The sequence below is a fragment of the Sphaeramia orbicularis genome, chromosome 6 (genome assembly GCF_902148855.1).
Source record: "Sphaeramia orbicularis chromosome 6, fSphaOr1.1, whole genome shotgun sequence".
Lineage (NCBI taxonomy): Eukaryota > Metazoa > Chordata > Actinopteri > Kurtiformes > Apogonidae > Sphaeramia > Sphaeramia orbicularis.
The window spans coordinates 57,080,854-57,105,920 of NC_043962.1; the positions used below are offsets into that span (position 1 = coordinate 57,080,854).

Consider the following 25,067-nt stretch of genomic DNA (forward strand, 5'->3'; position numbering starts at 1 on the left):
AATAATTCCGGTGTTCCTCACAGATGCATTGGATGACAGATTAATCCTCATTTAGAGCGTGTTGTTCAAATGCACCTCCACATCTGTAGCTGAAGGACGGTGATATGCAGGAGTCTGTTTCCTGTTGACGTGGAGGCAGTTCATTTTCACAGATAATATGAAAATGACATTCCAAATGTTTTAACTGTGCAGAGTCATTTCTGAGTTTTAATAGAGATGTGTTTGTGTGTGGTAGTTTGATATTTGGCCTTTAATCCCAGTTTTATTTTGATCATGGACAAACAGGTTTGGACAGACAGGCGGAGCCAGGTGGAACTCCTCCTGTTGGCTTTGCTTTAGTTTCTCCTCTGTGCATATTCCTGCATATACACAAATGCCAACATGGGTAAGTCTGAGCCAGAACATGCTTTGATACAGGATTTTCAGAGTTTTTTTTAATATAATTATAATGTATTCAGCAGATTTTTAGTATCAGTACATGTATATGTGTCCATGTGTGCTGTAGGATTACTGGCCTGGCTGAGACAGGAGCCACAGGAGAGGAAGGTGGTGGTGGTGGTGGTGTTTACAGCCTTTTTTTTGGATGGGTTTCTACTGTCAGCTGTTGGTAAGTTCAGACATGGCAAGTTTTTACAACTTAATGTTTGATTGAATTTACCTTTTTCAAAATATTGAATGGAATACAACAGTGTGTAGTATGTACATCATGTACATGTACCTGAACGTACTTCAGTGTGTAGTGTATTTTTCGTTCTATTTCTACTAGAGAATAGAGCAGGTGGGGGAAACAGCTGAAGGTTTCAGCAGATTTTTGGACCACTGTGGTGACCTCAAATACATCTGTGATTTCTGCAGGGTCAGTACTGCGCTGCACATCCACCAGAAACCCATGAAAGGATCAGCATCGGACCAGAGTTAGTTCAGATTTTAGACATTCCGTCTTCATTAACCCAACACCAACACTAGGGTTAGGGTTATCATCCTGTGAAACATGGTTCTAATGGAAGACACACTGAAGGTAATGTAGTCATTTCTATATTCATATGTAGGGGTTCTACAGCCTCCACATGCTCCACCACAGTTCAGTTCTGTTTTTACTGACTTCTGTTACACCAACCCCTCACATCCACTGTACTGTCTCAAAAGATGTCAGTTAATAATTCATAACCAGCTCACAGTCACATGACATATTAGACATTGCAGATCTGTTCAACTTGTACTGTTCTACTCAGAGGGACACGGTAAAGGAACATTACGTGCTCGCCCTTGAAAACCCTCGGCCTGACTAGTGAAAATCTTCCAAATATTTTCCCTGATACTGTGATTTACAAAATGTAAAATGTTTGAGACTGTGATTTAATACTGGAATTGGTTTGTGCAATAGATGTATAAAGGAATCTGAGATTTATCTAAAACAGTACACACAGTAGTAAAGAATGAATGTAAATGAACCATAAGTATAAGAGAAATAAATGTACAATGAGAAATAATTTGAACTGTTTGGATACTTAGCATGTTTAAGACATCATGTGAGTTGGTGTCATGTCTTTTAATAGTGAATAAGAAAAAAATGTGAACGACAGAATCCACGAAGTGGGATAGGTGGAATAGACATTTGTCATATTGAGGCTTAATTGTGATTTATTTAAGAGAAAACAAGTCAAGGAGGTGTAAAGGGTGTGTTTGAAGTTTATTATACAGATACTCTAATTTATTTATTTTATTATATTTTTTGTCTGTAATTTGTCGCACCCTCCAGCAGATGGCGCCCTATGCAGCTGCTTGTGCCTATACCCAGAGCCGGCGGACTCAAGCACTGCATTAACATTCGCTTTAACATTAAGGTCATTTTCACAGACTTGAGTAAAATATTGGTGAAAGTTATTGTTTAGTTTAATTTCTCTCACCCATTCCTCTGCTCTTCACTGTCAAGCTGCAGTGAAGCTGGACAGGAAGTTGAGACTCCAGTGTTTGATTTTCCAAATGATGGTTTACACAGGCCTTTTCATTCATTCTTCTTGTTTCTTAACCATGCTGGGCACTGGCATGTCTGATTTGCGTCTGCATAGAGTGTAGCCCGAGTACATGAGTACACACAGGTATCCACGGAGTGTATTCAGCCGACTCCGGCCAACTCTTTGGGGGTCTGCCCCTAGTGAACTGACTTATCACTGCATGCCAAAGTTTTTTGGACAGGTGGATGGACAATTAGATGACCAACTGATGACAATACCTTAATATCATATCAGCAGTCATGGGTCCCATCACAAACACAAACTATGAGTCTAGCACAATTCACACACAGGCAGTTCACAGTGCTTTACAAAAATGGAAAAGAGACAGATTAAAAACACAATTATAATTAAAACATAATCAATAAAACATAAATAATAATCAATTAAAACAAAGTAAAAGGTCAGAGGTCAGATAGAACCCTTTCAGTTGTTCTGTGCACAGTTAAACAGCTGTTTTCAGCCTGGACTCAAACACTGTCACAGTTCAGGTCTGTGTGACGTCATCAGACAGACTGAAACACATAGAACTGAAACACACAGAACTGAAACACACAGAACTGAAACACATAGAACTGAAACACATAGAACTGAAACACATAGAACTGAAACACACAGAACTGAAACACACAGAACTGAAACACATAGAACTGAAACACATAGAACTGAAACACACAGAACTGAAACACATAGAACTGAAACACACAAAACTGAAACACACAAAACTGAAACACATAGAACTGAAACACACAGAACTGAAACACACAGAACTGAAACACATAGAACTGAAACACACAGAACTGAAACACATAGAACTGAAACACACAAAACTGAAACACACAAAACTGAAACACACAGAACTGAAACACACAGAACTGAAACACACAGAACTGAAACACATAGAACTGAAACACATAGAACTGAAACACACAGAACTGAAACACATAGAACTGAAACACATAGAACTGAAACACACAAAACTGAAACACATAGAACTGAAACACACAGAACTGAAACACACAGAACTGAAACACATAAAACTGAAACACATAGAACTGAAACACATAGAACTGAAACACACAGAACTGAAACACATAGAACTGAAACACATAGAACTGAAACACACAAAACTGAAACACACAGAACTGAAACACATAGAACTGAAACACACAGAACTGAAACACACAAAACTGAAACATATAGAACTGAAACACATAGAACTGAAACACACAGAACTGAAACACATAGAACTGAAACACATAGAACTGAAACACACAGAACTGAAACACATAGAACTGAAACACATAGAACTGAAACACACAAAACTGAAACACATAGAACTGAAACACACAAAACTGAAACACATAGAACTGAAACACACAGAACTGAAACACACAGAACTGAAACACATAGAACTGAAACACACAGAACTGAAACACACAAAACTGAAACACATAGAACTGAAACACACAGAACTGAAACACACAGAACTGAAACACATAGAACTGAAACACATAGAACTGAAACACACAGAACTGAAACACATAGAACTGAAACACATAGAACTGAAACACACAAAACTGAAACACATAGAACTGAAACACATAGAACTGAAACACACAGAACTGAAACATATAGAACTGAAACACACAGAACTGAAACACATAGAACTGAAACACATAGAACTGAAACACACAGAACTGAAACACACAGAACTGAAACACATAGAACTGAAACACACAGAACTGAAACACACAAAACTGAAACACACAAAACTGAAACACACAGAACTGAAACACATAGAACTGAAACACACAGAACTGAAACACACAGAACTGAAACACATAAAACTGAAACACATAGAACTGAAACACATAGAACTGAAACACACAAAACTGAAACACATAGAACTGAAACACATAGAACTGAAACGCACAGAACTGAAACACACAAAACTGAAACATATAGAACTGAAACACACAGAACTGAAACACACAGAACTGAAACACATAGAACTGAAACACACAGAACTGAAACACACAGAACTGAAACACACAGAACTGAAATGCAGCTTCACCTGTTTAGTCCTGACTCTGGAACCAGCAGAAGACCAGTCCATGAGGTTCTCAGACCAGTCCATGAGGTTCTCAGGGTCCCAGATGGTTCATATGGGACCAACATGTCCCAGATGTACTTTGGTTCTAGACCATGGACAGACTTGTAGACCAGCAGAGCTGTTTTAAAGTCTGTTCTCTGAGCCACAGGAAGCCAGTGCACAGATCTGAGCACAGGACTGATATGGTGGTCCTTCCTGGTTCTAGTCCGGACCCCAGCAGCAGCGTTCTGGATGGACTACAGCTGTCTTCAGCTGGTTTAGAGTCCAGTCAGAAGGTTGTTCCAGTAGTCTAACCTGCCGTTGATTCTACCAGTGTTTTTGAGATGGTCAAAGGCTGATGATGTCATTGATTTAACGTGGCTGTTAAAGTTTAGGTCTGAGTCCATTATTAGCCCTGGATTTCTAACCTGGTTTTTAGTTTTTAGAAGAACAGATTCCAGATGACTGATGACACTTCCTCTGGGTTTTTTTGGCCAAAGACAATGACTTCAGTCTGGTCTGAGTTTGGTTGGAGAAAGTTGTTTTGCATCCACACAGTGATCTGTTGGAGGGTCAGGGTTAGGGTTAGGGTTAGGGTTAGGGTTAGTGATCTGTTGGAGGGTCAGGGTTAGGGTTAGGGTTAGGGTTAGGGTTAGTGATCTGTTGGAGGGTCAGGGTTAGGGTTAGTGATCTGTTGGAGGGTCAGGGTCAGGGTTAGTGATCTGTTGGAGGCAGTCACAGTGACTACAGAAGTGTTGTACTCCACAGACGTGTCTCTTGGAGCTGATGCTTGGTAGTGACTCATGGGAGCTGATTCCCACCTGCTCAGCTCTCACTCTCTGTTCATGGTAGAACATTGTTTCTATTGGTCAGCGTGGTGAACATGGGGTAAAGATGAGACCTTATCCTGAGGAACCCCTCAGTCTGCCCAGGCCTGGTGGAGATGATGGAGGGGAGAAGGTGTGTTCTGGAGGGCAGACACTCACAGACAGAAGGAACCCCATCAGCCCATCCAAGCTCACACATCTGATTATGGTCAATGCCAACCTGCACTGAGGACATACATACTGTTGGTTACTGTTACTGCAAATAAAAAGTTGGATTAAAATAAATATTAAAATATTCTCATAAAAACATTGATTGCAAAGGGGTTTATCAACACACAAACTCTTCATATTTGTCAATTTATCTTAAAATAAGAGGCTATAAATGATTCTAAATTAAGAGCCAGTGTGACTATATTTGTCTGTTTGGTAAGACGGGGGTTCCACTGCCTTTCAAACACTCGAGTTTTTGTGAAATACACTGATGTCCATAAAGTTGGAATAAAATATGTGTACCTCTTCTCATGAAATGAGTGTAACAATTGGATTTATGTGAAATCTAACACTTACAGAGTTACAAACCAGCTCATTTACTCATCCAGTCCTCACCCTGGAACCCCACTTTTACCAAATTTGGCAGAAAGGTCGTTGGATGAGTGTGTATTAAATGGCTCACATTTAATACACACTCATCTGGTTCTGTTTCCATATATTTTTGCAGGATGTAGAGTCAGACTGACCTGGACATAATATCACAAAATATCATTTTTCCGTGATGATCCTCATGTATTCTAAATGTAAAATGTCAGACATACAAAGGTGCTTCAGTAATCCTAAACCTGACAGGGTTGATGTGAACAGTCTAAATGTAGACAGCACCCTCTTTTGGAATCAGGTTAAATAGCAGAACATTAATAGTCTCATTCAACTTATCAGTCATTAACATATTGATGCATTTTATTGTCTTTGGGGAATTTAGTTCTTCTGGTTTGTTTGCGCTGTATTTTGCCCAAGTTTGGTTTAAGTGAAACTTTCAGAATACTGTACTAGCTTTCCTTCATCCCTTATTATCAGAAAGTAAAGAAAACTGTTCCATGCATCTTACCAAGAAATAGTCCGCTGACTCCTGTCAGTAGTCACAGACATCACATTTATTGATCCTCTATATTTTGTTCTCAGTGCCTGTCCTTCCCAGTTTCCTCTACTCTATTGACCATCATCCCATCATCACTGGTGAGAACCTCAGCAGCTCCACAGTCGGTCCAGTTCTGCTCCAGTCCTCAGGGACACTGGGCTCCACAGTCGGTCCAGTTCTGCTCCAGTCCTCAGGGACACTGAGCTCCACAGCGACTCCTCTACAGCACAGTCCAGCCCATAAACCCTCTGATCCAAACTGCACCGAGGACAGAGATCAGCTGGACTCTGAAAATATTAAAGTAGGAGTTCTGCTGGCCTCCAAACCAGTCGTACAGCTGATCACTAACCCCTTCATTGGGTCACTGACGGACAGGTGAGTGTTCTTCTACTGTGACAAACGAGCAGAAGCATTTACCGAGGCCAGAAGAGGCTCCGTTCCTCATGTTGTTCTGTTTGTTGAACAGGATCGGCTACCACATCCCCTTATGTACCGGGTTCTGCGTCATCTTCATAGTGTCCACCTGTAAGTGTTTTCAGTTCAGCCCGTCATGTTTTAACAAGTGGTTCCAGGCACAACAAGCCCCGCCCCTCACACATGTTGTAGTTTATTTTGTCATGGATCCAGCTGATGTCATCATGTCTATGCCTGTGCTGATGTCATAGCAATTTCCTTTATATATGTGCCAAGTTTGAAGTAAATTGAAACAATTATAGACGTGAAATTTCGCCCATTATAAGTAAATGGGAGAAAAAAAAAGATTAAAAAAATTCATAAAAAATTTGAACTTTCACCTAGTTTTCCCAAAATGTAACCACATCTGTTCTGGGTCACTGGTAATCTATAAACCCAATTTGGTCTGAATTCAACCAATAGTTTTGCTGCTAAATTGTTAACAAATAAAGAAACAAACAAACAAACAAACCGAACCCTTTGGGGGAGGAGGTAATAATGATTTACAGGTGTTTTATAGGACACACAAATGTAATTAATGCAGTTTGAGCCTAATTATTTGTCCAGATTGAACTCAGTTCCCATTAGTTCTGTGCCCCTCCCCTTGTAACCTTACTGTGGGATTTCTAGGAGCTGTGTTGCCTGGAATACTGGGATAGGGTCTCCCACATCAAAGTGGTCCTAGATACCAGGTCAGACTCTAAGAAATGTACGACGCCGTTTGAAAAACTCTGGAAGATGGTCAAAAACCTGTGTCATCTTTTAGGAAAAATATTTTTACCTCTTGGCAAATGTTGATGTGTTCACCCAGAGGTGCAACAGCCCAAAAAAATCATCCACTGTAAGACAAAAAAAGGAGATTGGATTTATTTAAAAAGAAGAATCTGAAAAATAAGTGTACCCTTTAAATAAAAATACACTTGCATGAAAAAAACTATCTCCTAAAAAAAAAATCCCTTTAATAAAGAATTTATTTGCACAAAGAAATAAAATAAACTTGAAAAAAAGTGTCTCAAAAGAAAACTGAGCAACAGTAAAAAATTATAGATTTATCAAAAAAAAGTGTTTGAAAATATAAAACTTCATATGCCTAAAAAAGAAAAACCCCTCCACTTTAAAATAAGGTTAATAAAAAAAATAAAGTATAAGGAGTAAATTTTAAGGCCTCCAGCTAATGTGGCTAATGCTAAGGAAGTAACCCACAGAAAGTGGAGGTCAGTGTGCTAAAAATAAAGTTATGTTAAAATATATACATTCATATAGTTTGCAAAGCGGTTAAACGATTAAGGAGGTTCCTGTGTCAATGCAATTTTTTGGTCACATTTATTGAAATAAAAAGAGCATTTTATTTAATTTAATCTTTTTTTGTATTATTGTATTTATATCTAAACACATCCATCTCTGTACTTCTGTGTTGTTGTTTTTTCTTCATATTGTGACACATTGTCAAACTGACCGTTGTGTCTGTACTTGTGTGTCTGTTGTTTTTTTAGTGTTTGGCTTTTCCTCTAGTTTCATCTTGCTGCTTCTGGTCAGATCAGGCCAAGGTGTGGGTGGATCCTGTTTGTGTGTTTCAGGTGGGATACTTTTATTATAAGATTTATATATATATACATATATATATATATATATATATATATATATATATATACCGTAAATTCCGGACTATAGACCGCACCTGAATATAAGCCGCAGACCCTAATTTTAGAAAGAAAATCCATTTTGTACACGTATAAGCTGTGCCAGTTTCTAAGCCGCGGGTGTCCACCAGTTTCTCATAGACTGACAGAGAAGCCCGGCTTCCCCTATCATTAGGAAAATTAAATGGTTAAATCTGTTTGGTTGTGTTGACATTTCATTGACTACACATGTGTTAAAACATGTTCATCTCACAGACGAGTTCGTTCAGAATCAGCTTCATCACAAATCATCAGACTCCATGTTGTTCACTTCTCATCCATTCCCGTTGTGCTGTTTCCTCATACGATCTGTGCTCAGTGCATTTCCTGTTGAAGCCTGGCTTCTATGGGAGTCTATGGGACCAAGTAGAACCTTTTTTTTCATTGCCTCAAAACTGGACGGTAATTGGATAAAGGTTTTCTTTGAGTTCAAATGGAATTCTTCCCTGTATGTAAATGGTCTGATATGTGTGAGCTTGCTGTCATATCTACAGGTTGATTCGTTGTTAATATGATGATTAAAAAACAAAAGACAAAAAACGAGGCAATAAAAGGATAGTAATAAAAGCACATTTTCTCTTTCTTTTTTTTGGTCGGTGGACTTATCGGGGTTTCCTTTGGATTCGTGCCGATATGGGACTGACTTGCTTTTGCGCCGGCTGTGGATTCACGGACTTAAAATGACTTGAAAGACACTTGAAAGTGAACAAATGTTTGTTTTTCGTTAGAGTAGGACTTTTAATTTATTTTTAAAATATAAAGATTAAAAACAAGTAATTACGTCTGTTGTAATATCATTTTCATTTAACATTACACACGTGTACATGCAGTACGTACGTGCAGTACGTACGTGCAGTAGGGACGAGATGCCACGGTACTTGGCACTGTGCTGTGGTACCTGGTACCGGGCCACGGTACCGAGCTGAGCTGTGGTGCTGAGCCATGGTCCCACGGTGCCATGGCACCTGGCACCGAGCTGTGGCACCGCGGTGCCAGGGCCCGGTGTCAGGTGCCGTGGCACCACGGTGCCACAGCTGGGTGCTGGTGGTGCCACGGCACCACCGGCACCTTGAGCTGAGGCACCACCGTGGTGCCACGGCACCTAGCATTGGCCCCGAGGTGCCGCGGCACCACCCAGTGAGGTCCCACGGCACCGAGCCGTGGTACTGGTGAAATCGTCGTATAAGCCGCGTCGGAGTATAAACCGCAGTGTTTACAGCGTGGGAAAAAAGTAGCGGCTTATAGTCCGGAATTTACGGTATATCAGTATGATGTACTTTTCTGCCTAACTGTAGTGAAAATACAAAACTGCTACTAAACTTTGATGTAGTTGTGTGTATATTTTTGTTTTGCAGGTCTAGGTTTGGCTGCTGATGTGTTTAAAGAAGACACAGAGCGAGGACGAGCCATAGCTTCATCCTTATCTGGTCTGGCGTTAGGATTAATGGGTATGTAAACAGATTCATTTTCTGAAACACGGTTGGTTGGTTTCAGACTCCACGCTCTAGCATGTGTCAGATGATGAAGTGATGCTGAGGTGCATGTGTCAGTTACACCCAGAGAACAGCTGCAGCTGAGGGGATGATGGGTAAGACAAAGATGAGCCCACCACCCACAGCAGGAGCTAAGGTGGTCCAGCACAACATGGATCAGGTCACAGTCAGAGGTGGAGACCCTGTCCGTCTGAAAGCCACAGATCTCCAGTGGAACTACACAGAAGGAAGAGAACCTCTGGAATGGGAAGGAGCCTGTGTTGGCGCTGTAGGTTGAGAGGCGTTGGTCAGATATTGGACTCACTTGGACACACAGCTGGACTCCAGACTCCAGAGCCAATATCCTCAAGGGGGGGGGGGGGGGGGGGGCTCTCTATTCTGGAGTTGCCCTGGATGACATGTGCAGAGTAAGTGTGGGGCTGCTCAGGGCCTTCATGTTAGAGTTTACCTCAGTGGATGCTGACGTAGGTAATGCTAATGAGACCTGGAGGGGTGGGGTTATTATTATTACACTTACGATTATTATTATTCGACTACTGTGCACGTTTCAGTTTGTCCATAAAAAACAACGCATTATTTTTTGCATAAAGGTGTCCATAAGATTATGTGGCAACAGGACAGTCTAGGGCACAGGTGTCAAACATGTGGCCCTCCAAAGGGTCCAGTCCGGCCCTTAGGATGAATCTGTGAAAAGCAAAAGCTAAGATCTGAACAATCCTTTTAGTTCAGGTTCCACATTCAGACCAATTCAATCTCAAATGGGCAGGACCAGTCAAATAATAACATATGAATAATGACAACTCCAAATGTTTCTCTTTGTAAATGTAATATTTTCATGTATTTACACTAAAACAAAGTAGATTTTTGCAAAAAATGTGAATAATCTGAACTAATATGAACAACCTGAAATGTCTTAAGAGAAATAAGTACAATTTTAACAATATTCTGTCTGTTATTAAATGTTTTGTGTGTTTGTAGATCCACTGTGTGTGTGTGTGTATATATATATATATATATATATATATATATATATATATATATATATATATATATATATATATATATCATGATTCTGTTAAAAGGGCAATTTTTTGTTAGTTTTTTTTTTTTTTTTTTTTTTTTGAAGAATTGAATTGCACCAGAAATATACACAAATACTAAACACATTTTTATTTGATCCCAACAGGATCTAATGTTATATCACAAAATGTTCCTGTGTTCAAACTGAAATTCTGTTTTACAGACATTACAGTTTCAGATCCTGTTCAAATGTTCAGATTCTATTAGTTCTATTAGTGAATAAAAGAGTGTTAAATAGTAATAAATAAAACATGAACAAAAATTACCCTCCACAATATCTGCATTTGAATAAATACCTAAAAATATTGATACAGTACTTTTTAATATTGACACAATATTGTGAAATGAAATATCACGATATATTGCAGAACCAATATTTTCTAACAGCCCTGTTCATGAGTGGGGAAAATCATGGACTCAGCCCTCTCATTCAAAACGCACTTAAGTCACATCACTAAAACATCCTTTTTCCACCTCCGAAACATCGCCCGTCTCCGCCCCTCCCTCTCACACTCTGCTGCTGAAATCCTCATTCATGCATTCATCACCTCCAGACTCCATCACTGTAATAGCCTCCTCTATGCTCTCCCCTCCTCCCACCTCCAAAAACTGCAAGACATCCAGAATTCTGCCGTCCGCCTCCTCACTCACACCCATTCCAGAGACCACATCACCCCCATTCTGAAACAACTCCACTGCTGAGGGACCGAGCCTTCGCTGCCCCCCCCCCCCCAATGGAACTCATTCCCACAAAACATCAGGAACTCAGACTCAATATAAAACTTCAAATCACTACTGAAAACTCACCTGTTCAAACTTGCATTTTCTTGAGCCTCTTTTTTTTCTCTGTTCTTTTTGTTTTGTTTGTTCGTGATACGTCTTTGAGTGTCAAAAAAAGTGCTATATAAGTGCAATGTATTATTAGGGACCGAGCCCACAGGGAGAGGCCCTCTCTCTCACACAGTGAGGGAGAGGGCCTATTGTTTTTCGTTCGTTTCTATATTATTATTGTTCTCCCGCCGCCGCTTTAAACTGGAATTTGACCCCCTAAACATGCTTGAAAACTCACCAAATTTGGCATGTATGTCAAGTCTGGCGAAAAATTTTATAAAATGTAAAAATTAACCCCATAGGTGCCAAAATGAGCTCTCTAGCGCCCCCTAGAAACACAAAAACGGCCCTAGCGGCCAGTAGGAATGTCGTAGGAACATGAAACAAACGCCAAAATTTTCATCTCATCGAGCCCGAAAAATCACGCGAGACACTCATGACCTAACTCCAACAGGAAGTTCGCAATATGCCTTTAAATATAAAATGCGCAAATTGCAAACTTCCAGCACGAATGTCGTAGACACACGAAACCAATGCCAAAACTTTTGTTTAATCGAGCCCAACAAATCACACGCTGACACCTATGAGCTAGCTCCAACAGGAAGTTCGCAATATGCCTTTCAAGATTAAATTTCTAAAACTAACTCCTATCGCACCGTTTGTCGTATTGTCTTGTAAATATTGCCAGAAGATAGAGTGGACCCTTCTCAAAAAAGTGATCTTGCGCTTTTTTGATTACTGTCTTAGTTTTTTTTTTAGAAGCCCTGAAAGTTGCGAAGTCTGAAACTGAAAATTCAATTTGGATATTTCACCCACATATTATATTGAAGCGATCACAAAAGACAGCAGAACACTCCTGTGAAAAAAATTTTTGAGATATGATGTACGGTTTTCGAATTACAGCAATTTATGCGAGAAATGGTGGCAGAGTGTACTACAGCCTTAACTGTATTAACTCACATGTCTGATCTATAGGAGCCATGTGAGGTGAATGAGCGCATGCACACACATGCTGACAGCTGATTGGCTGAAATCTTGCTGCTCAAACAGTGCAGAGGCTGTTTTGGTTTGAAAGTCTAGAAACAACTCATCATAACTCTCATATTTCTGGGGTTACAGGAACAAATTCTACATCCAAATGTAGGAAAATGTCTTTTCTTTCCCAGCCTGTTGACATTTGAATGTTAAAGTGTTTAGTTTTTGATCTGTGGGCCTCCAAACACAACAACTGCTGCTTTTTCCCTCCTTCCCTCCTGTGTTCCATTTGTCTCACTCACATGTTTGACTAACTCCACCTTCGTACACTCACTGCTGATTCACTTCTGACTTTGTTTCATCACATTATACATTCAAATGTTGCTCCAACCTTCCAGAAGTCTGACATGACAGAATTTTTCAGATAGGAGCTACTGTTCTGGATTGACGTCAGTTTGTCTGACAGGTGGTTTTTAGTTCATTTCTCTGAAACTCCAGTGTCTCCTCTAAGTCATTAGTGTTGATCAGGTGCACCTGCCATGTTTATGCTCCCATAGCAACCATGGAGAGTCCATAGCAACTGAGTGAGTGAGTGAGTGACTGAGTGAGTGAGTGAGTGAGTGAGTGAGTGAGAGAGAGAGAGAGAGAGAGAGAGACTCTTGCTACTACTATTACTGATCCAACCTGGATAATATAAAAGACTGATTATAACTGATTCTGTCTCTCTCATTCTCACACACACACACACACACACACACACACACACACACACACACACTGTAGAGTCCGTAACAATCATGTGCCATGCATTACTACTACTACTGCTATTTATACTAATACTACTACTGCTATTACTAAAACTACTACCACTATTACTACTACTACTACTACTACTAACTACTGCTATTGTACTTCTATTACTACTGCTATTACTACTACTAGTATTACTGATCCAACTTGCATAAATAAAAAAAAATGATTATAACTGCTTCTCTCTCTCTCTCTCTCTTACACACGTACACACACACACACACACACACACACACACACACACAAATACACACAAACACACACAGCAAGGTCTTTCAAAATAAAAGCCTTACTATAAATTGGGAAAAAAAAAACATAAATCTGCCAAAAAAAAAAAAAAGAATGGTTGGAGGGAGGTGTGACGGGTAACAGGTGGTGGCATGGGAGGGGGAACACGGCCAGAGCGCGAGGTCCCAACCAATGCTGCTTGCAGCTTTAATTATTATTATTATTATTATTATTATTATTATTATTATTATTATTATATATAAAGCCCTAGCGGCCAGTAGGAATGTTGTAGAAATATGAAACAAACGCCAAAATTTTCGTCTCATCGAGCCCGACAAATCTCGCACTGACACTCATGACCTAACTCCAACAGGAAGTTCGCAATTTGCATTTCAAAATAAAATTGTTAAAACTAACTCCGATCACACCGTTTGTCATATCGTCTTCTAAATACCGCCAGAAGATAGAGTGAACCCTTTTCAAAAAAGTGATCTCGTGCTTTTGTGATAAGTGTCTTAGTTTTATTTTTAGAAGCCCTGAAAGTTGCGAAGTCTGAAACTGAAAATTCAATTTGGATATTTCACCCACATATTATATATTGTAGCGATCACAAATCATAGCAGAACAATCCTGTGAAAAAATTTTTGAGATACGATGTACGGTTTTCGAATTACAACAATTTATGCGAGAAATGGTGACTGGGTGTACTACACTTAACTGCACTGAGTCACATGTCTGATCTATAGGAGCCATGTGAGGTGAATGAGCGCATGCACACACATGCTGACAGCTGATTGGCTGAAATCTTGCTGCTCAAACAGTGCAGAGGCTGTTTTGGTTTGAAAGTCTAGAAACAACTCATCATAACTCTCATATTTCTGGGGTTACAGGAACAAATTATACATCAAAATGTAGGAAAATGTCTTTTCTTTCCCAGACTGTTGACATTTGAATGTTAAAGTGTTTAGTTTTTGATCTGTGTTCCTCCAAACACAACAACTGCTGCTTTTTCCCTCCTTCCCTCCTGTGTTCCATTTGTCTCACTCACATGTTTGACTAACTCCACCTTCGTACACTCACTGCTGATTCACTTCTGACTTTGTTTCATCACATTATACATTCAAATGTTGCTCCAACCTTCCAGAAGTCTGACATGACAGAATTTTTCAGATAGGAGGTACTGTTCTGGACTGACGTCAGTTTGTCTGACAGGTGGTTTTTAGTTCATTTCTCTGAAACTCCAGTGTCTCCTCTAAGTCATTAGTGTTGATCAGGTGCACCTGCCATGTTTATGCTCCCATAGCAACCATGGAGAGTCCATAGCAACTGACTGAGTGAGTGAGTGAGCAAGTTAGTGAGAGAGAGAGAGAGACTCCTGCTACTACTATTACTGATCTGAACTGGATAATATAAAAAACTGATTATAACTGATTTTCTCTTTCTCATTCTCACACACACACACACACACACACACACACACACACACACACACACTGTAGAGTCCATAGAAACCATGTGTCTGACATTACTACTACTACTGCTATTTATACTAATACTACTACTGCAATTACTAAAACTAGTACTGCTAATACTGCTAATACTACTACTAGTACTACAACTACTGCTATTATACTACTATTACTACTGCTATTACTACTACTAGGATTACTGATACAACTTGCATAATTAAAAAAAAAAAAGATTATAACTGCTTCTCTCTCTCTCTCTCTCTTACACACACACACACACACACACACAGTAAGGACTTTCAAAATAAAAGCCTTATTATAAATGGAGAAAAAAAACAAGAATGAGGTGTGACCGGTAACGGCTGGTGGCATGGGAGGGGGAACACGGCCAGAGCGCGAGGTCCCGACCAATGCTGCTTGCAGCTTTAATTATTATTATTATTATTCCCCGTGTGCTTGCAATGCAGGGGACTATTGTTCATCATATTTATTATTATTATTATTATCATTAAGATGGAGCAGAAGATCGGCACACAGATCGGACTGTCAGCAGTCTGGGTTAGGCTAACCCCTAACCCCTAACCCCTAACCCCGAACCCTGAACCCAAACCCCGCCCCCATGACCCATACCTAGTTAAGCAGAAGATGAAGGAGTGGATGAAAGACTTCTCCTGCTTCTACACAGTCTTACATTTTGGTTTGTTTTCCGTGTTGTGAGAACATGACTTGTGGTTTCTCCACACTTTCCCTGTAGGTTTGAATACTGAAATGAAGCGTGTTCTAACATAATTGTTTCCTTGTTTGTTTAGTTGGTTTTGCTGTAAATCTCCTGTCCATTCTGCAGGTGGAGCTCCTGTTGGCAGTGCTCTGTATCAGTATGTGGGAAAACCAGCTCCTTTCCTGTTCTCGGCTGCCATGGCTGCACTGGGTGGAGGTAAAGAGGAACGCTCTAACATTTACAAAGATCCTCATTCAATGTATAAACACATGCACAGTACGACATTATATCCTGTTCTTCCCACTGTGAACAATCAGGTTTGCATTTCCTCATCTTTAAGCCGACACGCAAGGAAGTCCAGGTAAAGAGTCGTAACCAGGGTTTAGTATTCAGTTAGCATTCATGTTGGACTTAAGAACTATTTAAGATGGAATTATTCCAAACTGTCACCTCCATTAAATTATTCCTTATTTCTTTTCAGAGAGAAAAAGGGACTCCACTGCTGACTCTGCTCAGGGACCCATACATCCTCATTGCTGCTGGTATTTTAAATAACGCTGACATATTTACTCATTAAACAGACTGATCTTGATAAATGGTGTTAGACGTCACGCCAGTTCTTATGGCATTTGGTGTACTATACCTACACATTTTCGCCCTTTCGTGTGTTATTCAGCGGCATTTAATCGCATGTAAATTTACGCCAAGCTCTCCGGTTCACATAACCATAAGCCAGTGGTTTCCAACCTTTTTAGTTTCCTGACCCCATTTTAACATCACAAATTTCTGGCGACCCCAGACATTCAAAACGGAGACATTTTTCTCTTGGACATGTCTTAGCGGGGCCAGGCGGGTGAAGAAGTCTTTCCATCCTCTGTTGGGTCTGGTTTGGACTGTGTCCAGGCGGGTTGAAGCGTAGTAACGCATGCGGTCACATGATGGGGTCAGTCCAGATCTGCCCTCTCAGGTGTTACATCCTGCATTTTATTTGAACTGGATTTTTATTCCGAAAAATGTATGGTGTTTTAATTATAATGGAATATATACTGAATCATTAAAAAATATTTTTTATTAGTAATTTAATTACATTTTTTTTTATCAATTACTAGTAATTTCAGGCGACCTCACATGAATTCCATTTGACCCCACGTAAGGTCTCGACCCCAAGGTTGAAAAACACGTCCCTAACCCTACCCTTCAGTGCCTGGTATTTGACACACTGATTCACGTTGGACTGGGGGACAATAAGGGCTTGAACTTACACATGGAAAACTTAGAATCTGTACAGATAACGCGCCAATTATAAGTGACGTGTATATTTACCTGAGTCATGATATCACGTTGCATTAAAACTAGTGCTGGGCAGCGATTAAAATTGTTAATCGTGATTAATCGCGTGGATTTCTGTGATTAATTGCGATTAATCAAATAGTTATGGGGGGGGGGGTTGCCTGCATCAACAGCGTGTATTTCCTTTCAGTGATATTTCAGACTGCAGTACTCCGCTGATAAAAATAATTGCATGTCAGTGCTTCCAAACACCTGTGTGTCCCCCCCCCCCCCCCCCCCCCATCTGAAGACATTTAAAATGAAAATGTCCATGGAACAGACCGCTACTGTTACACATGTTTATGTCCACACATGTTTATTTCCACTTGTGAGTGATTGACAGGAGTCTTAGTCCCACTAATCAGTACTAATACTAATAAGCCCAATAATATGTGATGTTCAGTTGTTCAACATGAACAAAGGGGGCCCTCTAGTGGTCGGAATAAGTTGCACTAAGATATATTTTGTCCTTTTGTTGTTACCGTAGTCAGTTCAGACATAAGAAGGAACTAACAGACACGTTTCTTTCACTCTGTTTGTATGGACAGGTAAACGTTTGTCTGTGAGTATTTAATGTTCAGTTGTTGTCAGAATGAATAGTATCAAATATCTCTGATGTGAACCTTTGTTACTGGATAAAAAGACGTTGTAAATCTTAAATTAATCTGTAAATGCTAATTGTTAGCGTGTCTATGGATTTTCCCATTCAAGTTAGCATCGAGCCAGCAATCTTTTCCCCATTCATTTAAATGTCTAATGCCATGTAAATGTACTAAGGCAGTGAACAGAACTCAGACAGATTTAGTTTGTATGTGTCAGTTTTACAGTGAGTCTACAGGAACAGATTTGGACACAAGTTTTGGGCTTTTCTTGGTAAACCTGTTGTCTATCTGCAGCTAATCGCTACACACACACAAGCAGAAGAACAGGAGTTATAACTGTACTGTCCTCGCTAAGACGTCTGTACTTAGTCTGAACTAGACAGTGAACTAAACTGAACTGACGATGCCAGATCTGTGCTCTGCAGTCTGCAACTTTATTGTACATACTTGACATCCTGCAGACTGACAGAGTGAAACTATCAAATAAAGACAAAATAATTCAATTAGTTATGTCTATTAATGATATACATATTCACGGAGAATGCACAGATGTAATTATTCTAAACTTAAACTGACTGCTAATCCAACAGTCACATGGTAAATAAGTCCAGGTTCGTTCAAAGGCTGGCATATTAAACACAACCAATGAATTTACATCAACTGAACATGAGCCTGCAGAAAGAATTAGCAACCCATCTGTGACCGCTAGCATAAACCAATTAGCTTAAACATGTTAATAATACATTGTAATAAACACATCCAAAATAACCTCATAAACATGTTTCTAACGACATGTTTGCATGTGAAATTATTTAGAAACAACAGAATGATTGACACATACAGGTGTTGAACTGCAGGAGTTCCACACAGTTGGATTCTTCATTACTGGGACAGTTTGCTCTTTTCTCCTCTGAGCTACACCTGCACTGGCGCTAAGTGTGTGTGGAGCGCCAAAATAAAAGCATGAGTTTCAAAATAAGAGTCCGTATGTATAAATTAACTGAGACTTGCTTGAAAGGCAGAACGGCATTAACGGGAGATTTAAAAAAAAAAAAAAAAACAATTGTCGGCGTTATTTAATGAATGCGTTAACGTGGTAATAACATGTTAACTTGCCCAGCCCTAATTAAAACAATTTGTTCGTTATAAACCTGTCCACTTTGAAACAGTGCTTGTGCTGTTCTATCCACATTTTTCATTCTGTGGGAGAAAACTTTAAAGTGTATGTATTGTATATAAATATGTACCTATAGTTTGAAACCTCTGTAGAAAAGTCCCTTCCATTCATTTGTTTGTGTTCAAATACTGTGACACTGGAACAGAATCACAGTTTACATTAGAAGAATGTTTGGATGGACAGCTGTTAGTGTGTTTTCTGTTTCCTGCTGATAAAAATCCTCATCTAACAGTCTTTATTTTGATTTTCAGGATCTGTATGTTTAGCAGCTCAGGCTGTTGCAACTTTAGAGGCAGCTCTTCCCCTGTGGATGATGAAAACCATGTGTCCGAGCCAATGGCTGCTAGGTAATCAACACATCCTACTATATAATGCATGTTTCGGCCCCGCCCCGTGTCCGGTGTCCGTCCAGCGCGTCTTTGTCCGACACATGTTGCAGCATGGGAGGGCATACGGGTGCAATGCCGCTAGTTCCATATAATACTTCTTCAGTCTTATTTATTTCATTCGTTGTTAATCTGTCTCACCGTTGTCACTGTCAGGCTTCGTCTTCCTTCCAGACAGCCTGTCTTACCTCATTGCATCCAACATCTTTGGGTCTGTGGCACATAAAATAGGAAGGTAAGAAGAATTCAAAGGCCTAAAGAAAATATAAAGAAGTAATCTGTGGACTTTGTTCATGTCCTAATTCTGCTGTTCATTCATTTTCACAGATGGCTGTGTGCTTTTATTGGTATGATCCTGACAGGAACCTCCCTGATATCTGTGAGTCTTTTAATATGGGGATAATATGTTGCTATCCTGACTTTTTCCTTTTTGACCTGTGAATGTTTCTGTGGTTTACACATAAAAAAGAATGAAAGAAAATAAAAACTATGTTTGAAACATCAAGTTTGACTCATAATACAAAGGACTTTTTTCTATTGCAGTTTGGATTCTGCACAAACATCTATCATGTGATGGTATTAAATGCTTGCATTGGATTTTCAGTCGGTGAGTCAGTTACCTGCAATATTTAATCAGAAACTGGGAGATTACTGGTACTTTTGCCCCCATATACGTATCACACCCACACTTTTATTCACCAATTTATGCTGTTTTTTTTTTGTTTTTTTTCAGAAATGAAGGCAGTTATTGCTTTTAAAAACACACCCAAATTCCACACAATAATATCTGTCAAAATTAGGGTTGGGAATCTTAGTTGTAAGGCTGATACGATACGCATCTCGATACAGCATCTCCGATCAGATCTATTAAAGATACGTGTGTGGCATCTCACGATGCGATGCAATATGATTCACACCCAAACCACAATACAGACCAATTAAGCACATTCTGATTGAACACATTCATTCTGGTAAAAAATAAATATGCAGTGCAATTCAATGAACTTGTTTAGTTATTTATCTAATAAGACCATATAATAAGACTTTTTACAAAGTGGCTTTAGTTCAGTTTCAGAACACATGCCTCACATTCAGTCAGGTGAAAAAGTTCGGACTTTGTTTCTAAAGTCGTTTCTCTACATGTTTCTAACTCAACTTCTTGCTCCTTCGCTGAATCAGTTTGTAATGTCATGTATTTGTAATGAAGGTAAAACAGAAAAAGGTTCTGTCACTTTAAGAGACACCTGTGTAAGGTATTATGGGATGTACTGTTGGATCTGTATGTGACAGTTTAAGGAAGTGTCTGTGGTTTGTGCTGCAGTATTCAGTACAGCTGATCTAGTAGAAGTACATGTTCATAAACCACATGTGGTCACCTCTCTTCTATGTCTGTCACATTCACATACACACAGTAAAGTATTTATCGGTGGTGCACATGCTCAGTCCATCCATGCAGCTCAGACTGTTAGTGTACAGTGCACACATCCGTGAATCCACGGTGCACATTTACGTTGGTCTGAAGAAATGGAAAACTTTACCCAAATAAACAGTAACACTTTTAAATGCAAGTAAAAATATTGTAACATTGATGGAAGTTTGGCAGGAAGTTAGCGTAGTGTCAGGTATGAGCACAAGTTGTACTTTTAATTTGACAGGCAGGAAGACCAAATTTGAAACAGTCACAGCAGGATAGCCATTGCTCTGCAAATGGCTCTCACTCAGGGTGCAACTTTACAAATTACAAAAATACAGAAAAAATAAACAAAAAGTCCAATAAGCATTGCCATACACATATTAAGTCAAAACTAGTACTAACACAATAACCCGCTGAATTTTTGAGCATAAAAATAACACATTTACAACATAGTACCCACTACCCATAATGCACTGCGGCAAACATGCCACAATATATTCTATTGAACAGATCAAATTTTATCGATACAAACATTCAATAACCGATGCATTGCGATATCATTCCAAACTTCATTCACTCGCAGCTTCTCTACCGGTGCACTGGGATCGTGCACACGCATGTTGGCGTATCGATGCGTATTGGATAATTTTCCCATCCCTAGTTAAAAGGATTCTTTTCTTTGTTGCTGATCCAAAGGATGACCCAGAACTGAGATTAAATGTTAGTTTTACATCCATCATATTTGATGGTTGTTTCTACACTTCTACTCTGATAACACATCTGACAGAATCAACTCTGGTTTCACATCCATGCAGAGGTGGGAACCCCAGCTCCACAGAGTAAAAGTCCTGCTGTGTACTGGTTCTACCTGTTCACTGAACACAGGTGGTTCCACTAATGAGCCCATCCACCTGGATGAGGAGTTGCATTGATCAGAATGGGCTGGTTCAGTGAGTGGTTGGAACAAATACATGGAAGGATTTTTACTCTATGGAGCTGGGATTACCCACCTCTGCATCCATCCCACCATGAGTACCGTGAAAACAGTAATAGAAAATGGAAACATCCTTAGGGTACGTTTTAAGGATTATGATTTAAGCGGGTGAGGGTCTGTAATCTCTGATTGTTTGATTTATTTTTATTTCTCCACCTGAAATAATCAGAGTTGACCTTGTTTCTTGCAGGCATAGTGGACTCCACAGTCATCCCTTTAATGGGTTCCTTGGTAGACTTACGATACATACCCGTGTACGGTACAGTTTATGCTATTTTCGATGTTGCGGTGTGCCTTGGATTCATTATAGGTAGGCCATCTGTCATCACAGAACACACACATACGTGTTATTTCCTGCTTTTTTTATGCTACAATTGCAGCCAAATGTTTTGACAGCGACACAAGTTTTGTTTTTTGCAAGCTTTGCTGCCTCAGTCTTGATAGATTTAATGTGTCTGACATACATTAAAGAAGAAATAAAAATGGACTTTTTCTGCTCTATCGTGGTCAGAGTTTTTTATTGACAGATGATATTTATGTAGATCCTCAGTTTGTGCCACTGCCAAAGCTTTAGGTCATGAGTACACACCATTCACTCCTCTGTTCACTCCTTTATTCTACTGTTCATTTGACCACAATTCTCATTCACTAATTGGAGAGGACGAGCAAAATTTGATCAGTTTTATTTTCAAACACAAGTAATAAATGTTACAAACTCAAATTCACTGACAACCAGGAATTATTTCTGATGTCTACTGTGATTTACTGTGATTTATCGTCTGTAAATCCAAAAGTATGCTCATGTTTTCTATTTTTCTTTTATTTGATTTTACTTAAAATCTGCCAGGTCATCAGTGAATCCACTTTAGTGCTGGGATTATCTTTAAACCATGTTTAAACTGATGCAATTCAGACAGTGTTTTCAAGTTTAAGTCCAACTGTCAGGTCTAAAAAAAATTGCCTAAAAAGGTAAATAAGAACATCATTCTTTTCTCCTCACACAGGTCCAGCTTTTGGAGGTCCTATAGCAGCATCACTGGACTTTCCCATTCTAGTTGCCATCGTTGGAACAGTGAACATACTCTATGCTCCACTCTGTGTCCTCCTTTTCAGACCACTTCGAGGACAGAACAACGTACGAAGAGCTGGAAAAAACAATCATGTATTTACAATCAGTAGTGAATAGGTCAGCGTTCTGTTCCATGTGATGCTTTCTGTCGGTAAATCTTCTTCTTATGGCTGCTTTTCCTGCGTTGTTTCTCTGTGGGACAGGGTGACATGTTTCAGTGTTATTTCTGTTTACCTCAGTCCCCTTGGGTTGAAGGAATTATTTTTCTAAATAATATTTGACAATAAACTAAACCTATCTTTGTGGTCTGAAGTGCTGATCAGCTAAAGTTGTTAATCCACCGGTGCATCATCTTCTTCTTATCCTGGTCTGGGTCATGGGGGCAGTAGTCTAAGCAGAGAAGCCCACACTTCCCTCCTCCTCCGATCCTGACCAGATGCCCAGATCCCCTCAGCTGGCTCCTCTAGATGTGGAGGAGACTTGGAGGTACTAATTTACTAATTTTCATCCCAGTTGGTTCACACACAGTTGCAAACCGTCCCAGTGTAAGCTAGACTGCACAGCTTGATAAAGCGAACAGGACCACATCATCTGCAAAAAGCACAGACGCACCCTGAACTTACTGTCCACTCCATGTTGTGCTTAGAAATTCTGCCCATAAAAATTTTGATCAGAAACAGTGTCAAAGGGCAGTCCTGGCTTTTCCAACCTGTACAAGGACTGACTCACCACCGGTAATATGAACCAAGCACTGGCTCCATTCATACATGGACTGAATAACCCATGGAGGTCTGCAGTGGACCCCATACTCCTGATCTCCACACAAGTGTGGTCCATTCAGACTCCATGTCCCCAACTTCCCTCTGGATGTGATTGAAGTTTGCTGGAGATGAGGGTTGATCTTCCAAATCTGCTAGACCTTCATAGTACACCCTCCCTATACGTTTGGGTCCGTCAGGTCTGAGTGACATCCTTCCTTTCAGGTCTTCTGCTTTTGGATCCAATTCAACACCAAATGGTGATGGGTTGGCAGCTCTGTACCTTTTTTCAACTGAGTATCCAAGACATATGGCCATAAATCTGATGAAATAACTTCAAAATGTACCATCGCCTTATGGCCTAGGGTATGCAGGGGCCATGGGCACTTATGGACACCCTCGAGCTCAAACAGGAAGTTTGTCACAGACAAACAGTCACTTGCACAGACGTCCAGTAACACAACGTGAGTGCAGTTCAGGAAGGCTGTTCCGGTCGTACTGTTCTTCCATATGTGAACATTTAAGAGTCCCAGTAGAACAATGGAGTCCTTAACTGGAGCACCTTCCAGTTCACCACCCAGAGACACCACTAAGGCCGGGTACTCTGAGCTGCTGTTCAGTGCTTAGGCACAGACAACAGACACAGCTGTTCCTGACTCAAAGGGAAACAACCCTGTCATTTACTGAGGTAAATTCAAACGTACAGGCAGCGAGCTGGAGGTCTAGGAGTAACCCTACACCTGCTCTACACTTATTACCCAGAGCCACTCCAGAATAGACAGGAGTCCAGTCACCCTTGAGGAAACTGATTCCAGAACCCAATCTGTGCTTGGAGGTGAGCCTGACTGTATCAGCTTGTGTACCTCTAAACCTCTCCCAGGATTCTTCCCACCAGAAAGGTGAGATTCCATGTCCACAGCGCCAGTTTATATGACTGGGGGTCAGACCACCAGGGTCTCCACCTTTGGCTCTCACCTATAGCTCCTCCTGCTGGTGATGGTCCTACAGTATGGTGACCACATTTGGTCTGAGCTGAAACAGGCTTCTTGGTGAGCACCTGGTGGTCAGGTCAGTCACCATAGGAGTCTGTCTCTGGTTTTGGCTTCAGGGTGGGGCCCTGGTAACCCTGATCTGGTCAAAGGTAGCTGGATCTGTTGTTTTCTCTTCATCACAGGGGTCATGTACTGTACCAGAGGGTAAATGCCCCCAACAACCCAGCTCCTAGGATCATTCAGGCTCTCAAACTACTCCACCATGATACGGTGGTGATTCAAGGAGGAGAAAAGTTGTGAATTTTACTCACATTATTTGCTCTTCAAAGGTAAACATCTACCAGTTTTATCTTGTCACTGTTTTCCCGAGCTGAAAGTTTCAGTCTTTGCTGTGACTTTGGTTGGACGGAACCTTCTGTTTGATGAATAGATGCGTAAATATAGCTTTAAACTTATTGAATCACAAATAGAAGTAAATAAATTGTCACCTTATTTATCAAAGGGATGGTTTAAGTAATAAGAAGCTGATCACCACTTCAGTTCG

General features: G+C 40.1%; 1 protein-coding gene across 1 annotated transcript; it reads left to right on the forward strand.

Annotated features, from left to right (window-relative positions):
- Positions 1–381: 381 nt before the first annotated feature.
- Positions 382–23,905, forward strand: LOC115420414 (synaptic vesicular amine transporter-like). Its single transcript, XM_030135648.1, has 15 exons — positions 382–385; positions 506–607; positions 6,111–6,441; positions 6,533–6,591; positions 8,013–8,096; positions 9,554–9,646; positions 15,929–16,018; positions 16,120–16,163; positions 16,284–16,344; positions 19,162–19,257; positions 19,453–19,531; positions 19,624–19,675; positions 19,840–19,903; positions 21,895–22,014; positions 22,709–23,905. Exons 1-15 carry the CDS (start codon positions 382–384, stop codon positions 22,888–22,890), a joined length of 1,461 nt encoding a protein of 486 aa, XP_029991508.1. The 3' UTR covers positions 22,891–23,905.
- Positions 23,906–25,067: the final 1,162 nt, after the last annotated feature.

Bases quoted from the DNA above. Each gene is read 5' to 3' on its own strand.
- LOC115420414 (XM_030135648.1), top strand. The intron at 16,019-16,119 runs GTAAAGAGGAAC...GTGAACAATCAG, and splicing joins CATGGCTGCACTGGGTGGAG to GTTTGCATTTCCTCATCTTT. The intron at 19,532-19,623 runs GTAAGAAGAATT...TCATTTTCACAG, and splicing joins GTGGCACATAAAATAGGAAG to ATGGCTGTGTGCTTTTATTG.